A 6,060-nucleotide genomic window follows, 5' to 3' on the forward strand; every position below is an offset into this window, starting at 1 on the left:
TAAGGTGTAAGAAAGGGGTCCAGTTTCAGTTGTCTGCATATGGCTAGGCAGTTTTCCCAGCCCCATTTCTTAAATAAGGAAATCTTTCCTCATTACCTTTTTTTTCTTTTTTCTTTTGGTCAGGTTTGTCGAAGATCAAATGTTTGTAGATATGTAGTCTTATTTCTGAGGTCACTATTCTGTTCCATTGATGTGTGTCTGTTTTGGTATCAGTACCATGCTGTTTTGGTTACTGTAGCCTTGTAGTATAGTTTGAAGTCAGTTAGCATGATGCCTCCAGCTTTGTTCTTTTTGCTTAGGATTGTCTTGGCTATGTGGTCTCTTTTTTGGTTCCATATGAAATTTAAAGTAGTTTTTTCTAATTCTTTGAAGAATGCCAATGGTAGTTTGATGGGAATAGCATTGATTATTTGGGCAGTATGGCCATTTTCATGATATTGATTCTTCCTATTCATGAGGATGGAATGTTTTTCCATTTGTGTGTGTCCTCTGTTTCTCTTTGAGCAGTGGTTTGTAGTTCTTGAAGAGGTCCTTCACTTCCCTTGTTAGCTGTATTCCTAGGTATTTTATTCTCTGTAGCAATTGTGAATGGGAGTTCATTCATGATTTGGCTCTCTGCTTGTCTGTTGTTGATGTATAGGAATGCTTGTGATTTTTGCACATTGATTTTGTATCCTGAGACTTTGCTGAAGTTGCTTATCAGCTTAAAGAGTTTTTGGGCTGAGATGATGGGGTTTTCTAAATATAGGATCATGTCGTCTGCAAACAGAGACGGTTTGACTTTGTCTCTTCCTGTTTGAATATCCTTTCTTTCTCTTGCCTGATTGCCCTGGCCAGAACTTCCAGTACTGTGTTGAATAGGAGTGGTAAAAGTACATTCTTGTCTTGTGCCGGTTTTCAAAGGGAATGCTTCCAGCATTTGCCCATTCAGTATGATTTTGACTGTGTTTGTCATAAATAACTCTTATTATTTTGAGGTATGTTGCAGCAATACCTAGTTTATTTAGAGTTTCTAACATAAAGGGATATTGAATTTTTTCAAAGGTCTTTTCTGCATCTATCGAGTCATGTGGTTTTTGTCATTGGTTCTGTTTATGTGATGGATGACATTTATTGATTTGCGTACGTTGAACCAACCTTGCTTCCTAGGGATGAAGCTGACTTGATGGTGATGGATAAGCTTTTTGATGTGCTGCTGGATTCAGTTTACCAGTATTTTATTGAGGATTTTTGCATTGATGTTCATCAGGGATATTGGCCTGAAGTTTTTTTGTTGTGCCTCTGCCAGGCTTTGGTATCAGGATGATGCTGGCCTCATAAAATGAGTTAGGGAGGAGTCCTTCCTTTTCAATTATTTGGAATAGTTTCAGAAGGAATGGTACCAGCTCCTCTTTGTACCTCTGGTATAATTTGGCTGTGAGTCCATCTGGTCCTGGACTTTTTTTGGTTGGTAGGCTATTTATTACTGCCTCAATTTCAGAACTTGTTACTGGTCTAGTCAAAGATTCGACTTCTTCCTGGTTTAGTCTTTGGAGGGTGTATGTGTCCAGGAATTTATCCATTTCTTCTAGATTTTCTAGTTTATTTGCGTAGAGGTGTTTATCATATTCTCTGATGGTAGTTGTATTTCTGTGGGATCAGTGGCGATATCCCCTGTATCATTTTTATTGTTTTATTATCATTTTTTATTGTTTTATCTGTGGGATCAGTGACGATATCGCCTGCATCATTTTTTATTGCTATTTGATTCTTTATTCATTCAGTATGCTTATAATTATTAATTACAATAAAAATACCTCATCTGTTAAATAAAGGGATTAGTGCACCTCTCTGTGCAAGTTCCTCATCTATAAATTATGTTTAATAAAACTACCTGTCTTAAGGTTGTTGAGAGGATTAAATGATTTAACACAAAGAAAGCTCTCAAAAAATGTCAGGTATGGTTAGGTATCCCATGACTATATTTTACCACAAATCTTTTGTGATTCATTGTTTATATTTTTGTACCATTAAACAATGTTTACCTTTAACTTGTACAGTTAAATTTCTGTCATGAATGAACATTAAAGACTGAATTGTTACCATGGATTTTGAGTGATGTGTTCACAGTTATATTGAATATTAGGCTTAATTTCAGGCTTAAAAACATACTTTAAGGAGCAAGAGAAAACAATTATTTCATTTTTAAAATGACATTAGAGTGTTAGTGATTGCATGAACAGAACATTCTCTGTTCCTCACTCTTTTTTGAGTCTTGCATAAGTATAATCTGACACTGAGTTAAGAGTTGATACCGTATCTTGCATGGTCAACCTACAGTTAAAGTTATTAAGCAAGAAAATGAGATGTAAACTAACTAAGATCTCCACATGGCCTGGAATGACCAATGGTTTGTTATATAGCACAAAATTATGAATAAATATTATGTAAATACTAAATTAGATTTTTAAAAGAATGATTGAATATCTGATTCTTTTAAATCAGAGAAAATCGGGAAAGGTGTCCTACTGAAATTCTTTTTCTTTAAAAATTATAACCACTGAAAATTGGATAGGCCACCTCACAATAAAGAGTCCTCCCCATCAAAGAAGTGTTCGTGTTGAGGTAACCCATCATTTAGGAATATGACCATTTCTACATCTGGCAGGAAGTTGAACTATACAACTTCTGATGTAGTTTTTCAATTCTAACATTTCACAAAATTAAAGAAATTGAGAATCTATTCTAGATACTGTTCTTGTTGTTTTTACATTGATGCCCTCTTTATTTCCTGTTTGACATGAGTTATCAAAGCATAAAGTTTTGAATCATAGGCAGTTTTCTTCTGACATGATTCAGGAAATAATTTGAGCTATTTATATGTCTACAAAGTACTTTTATCCACCAGAGTATTTGACAATAGGTTGTTATAATTTATCCTTCCAAAAGGTAGAATAAGTATCAAAAACCAGATGGAATTGGATGATTTTGTGAAATAACCACACAATATAAATCGTATTTGAAAAACAAATTTGGCATTGGTCATCTAGATACCAAGAAAGACAAGAAACTTTTTATCTGAGGGACATGAGCTCTTTTAAATTACCAGGCCCAGTGGGGGCATTAAAATGTGAAAGTAGTCATCTCTCACTCCCCTCCTTGAGCTAAGTAATCTGTCTGCTGTATGGACTTTAGACTGTCACCACCAAGTAACCATTAAACTAACCTAACAATGCCATATGCTAGGCACCATAACTCATACTCTATAGTTCAACAATGTATAGCCAATTACTAATCAGTTATTTCTCTACACCAATGAGAATTCTTGACAAACAACTTTTGTAATTGCCCCCTCTCCTAATTTGTCCTTTTTTCTTTAAAAACATGAGCCTCTCCTTCATTCTGTGGAGCACTTCTCAGCATTTCCCAGCCTACAGTCCTCAACCTTGACCCAAATAAGCTCACTATATTAATTTTGTTCACTTTATGTCTTTAGGTCAATGATACTTAACATTACTTCTTTTGCCAACCTTTCTCTTACCCCTTCTGCCAAAGTAAAAATTTTGGTTTACTAATGTAATGTAAAAAAATCAAAATCTGAAACAGAGGGAGAATAGAATGGATATATTATTATCTCTCAAATGTCTCATTACACTTCCTCTTTTCATTTGATTTCAGTTTTTTAGATCCATTTCTTCCAGTGTTGTCCTAGGAGCCAGGGCGGGTAGGGGGGTGGGCAGTGTTTCTTCTTTGCTGTTTTAAGTCTTTTAATGTGTTTATTTAATGTTTATTATAGTTTTATATACAGATGGGCTTCATATGACCCTTAAATCTTGTTCCTGGTGCTGAGAATACACTGGTTAATCCAATAGATATGGTCACTGCCCTGCTTGAACTTAGTGTGATGGAGAAGACAAATAAATTCACTGCTACGTAATTGTAACTCATGCGAAGAAAAGAAACAGATTACACTGATAGGGAACATGATGAGGGTGTGGCATGAGAACACTGCTTTAGTCGGAAAAGATCCTTTCAAAAATCATAGAATTTAAGCAGAGACTTGAAAGATAAGAAAAGTAATGTTCCAGGTAGAGGAACCAACATGGGTCAAGTCCCTGAGGTGCAAAAGAGCCTCATTCTAACTTTCTTTTTGTGCCAGTTTGAACCATAAAGAACTAATTTAACTTGCTTCTGAAATTGTTATGATTTGATGCAGCTCATTTCCATTGTCAGCACCCAAAAGTAGTTACCTCTTCACTTTGTACATTCAACCTTGCAAGACCCCCTGAGCCCTCAAAGTATCAAATTTAGTCTCAATTTAAATATGAGGCTGCTAATACTTCCTGTATAGGAAACTTTCAGTACACATTAGTTCCCTTTCTTCTCGTAGCATTGTTGGTGATGTGTTTGCTGGGCTACTCCTTCCCGTCTAACCCCCAGGGGTATGGAGGATTTGCTGTGGGAATAGGGAAGCGACAAACAAGAGAAATACCATTGTCTCCAGACCTACCCCTATTCTTTCTGTATTAAGGCTCCCAAGGGTCTCTGCCTCCTCCTGAGTCTCTCCCAACTTAACTTCTTGAGCTCAGGTCAGTTTAGGGATGTTATCAGGACATTCAGCAATCTACAAAAAGACCCAAGTCCTGGTTTCCATTACACCCTGCCCACCATGTGTTCCAGTTGTTTTCATTTCTTTTCTGCATGACTTCATCAAGAAGCTGTCCTGGTTGATGCTAAATGAGAGGTGAGGCAGGGACAAAGGGAATTACTCTGGCTTCCTCTTCATTTGTATTTCCCAGGTAGTAGTTCTCCCAAAGGCCTTGGTGGCCAGAATGAGGTGTGGCCTTGGTCTGCTGCTGAACTGGTAGAGGATTGACATTTTACCTGTGATTGGCAGCTCTAGAGAAAAACAGAACACCTGATTCCAGTAGTAGTTAAGACTTGGTGTGTCTCCTGATCCCACTAGAAGTTACTGTCTTACAAAGTAACTTTTTTCCTGGCAATACTAGGGATAGTGGAGGTGGAAGGAGGAGAACACTAGGACCTTTGGAACCTCTCCCTGTGCCTGTTTTTTCTCTTATCAGTAAAATGAGAGTGTTGGTGTATTCGTAGGGTCCCTTTTAGTTCAAACATATCACATTTCTAAATTTTAAACCATCTAGTAGTAGTAGTATCTCTGTCTGATGTGCATGATACGTATATTGGAAATTATCCCAGTATTTGAGCCTGAAACGTGTGTGGAACCTTACAGTCCTACTGGCTGAGCTGGATATATTCATTTATGAGCGCTGGTTGGGATTGTAATTCAAAAACTTTGTACCAACATTATATCTTTCTGCAAGATTTGTGAATGTTATTGAAAGTAGGAGTGTATACCCTGAGGGTGAAGCCAGCTAACTAAACCTGAGTTAACATGCATCACCAAAGAGTGATGATCACAGACGTTGTGGTAAATGACTTGAAAGATCCTTTGCTACACTTTGTCAAAAGGATCAAATTGTATTGAAATAGCACCCCGCAATATAATTCTGAATTCTGTCACTCTAAATTGGTCCTTCCTTCTTTTGCAGGAGCTATTGTGACAATCTTGGTTACCATCCATTAAGTGCTGCTGATTTTGGAAAGATCATGAAAAACGTCTTTCCAAACATGAAGGCACGTCGTTTGGGCACAAGAGGCAAATCTAAATATCCTTTACCAGAATGGTTTTAGTAATATCTCTATGTTCTCACTTGTTATAGAACATCTGTTGTTGTAGTTCAACTGGCAACTTTATTTAGAAATAAACTTCAAATTTAAGCAACTCAAAAGCATTTAGTAGAATAATTGCAAATGTAACTTTCACAGGTATTTATCACACTATGAGAGAAATAGCAAATAATGGTTTATTCATAGATTAGAATTGTGATAGATTTTACCTTACTCTTATCAATGTAAAGTGTTCTTAATGGTCCGATCTTCTTTAAGAGTAAGTTTTGAGGCCTGCCATATGTTCAGCAATCATATGAATAAAAGTGGAGGAAGATGCTAGCTTATCTTTTCTTCCTTTAATTTATAAACATAGGGGATCTCCTTGGCAAA

General features: G+C 36.6%; 1 protein-coding gene across 2 annotated transcripts in view; it reads left to right on the forward strand.

The window, feature by feature from the left end:
* Positions 1 to 6,060, forward strand: part of RFX7 (regulatory factor X7) — a 51,108-nt gene that overhangs the window by 28,954 nt on the left and 16,094 nt on the right. For both annotated transcript variants that reach the window (XM_017881304.1, XM_017881295.1), the window contains exon 3: positions 5,550 to 5,666. In XM_017881304.1, coding sequence (XP_017736793.1) covers positions 5,550 to 5,666 — 117 coding nt within the window. The remainder of the gene's footprint in view (positions 1 to 5,549; positions 5,667 to 6,060) is intronic.

Source organism: Rhinopithecus bieti, unplaced genomic scaffold (genome assembly GCF_001698545.2).
Source record: "Rhinopithecus bieti isolate Rb0 unplaced genomic scaffold, ASM169854v2 scaffold_1106, whole genome shotgun sequence".
NCBI lineage: Eukaryota > Metazoa > Chordata > Mammalia > Primates > Cercopithecidae > Rhinopithecus > Rhinopithecus bieti.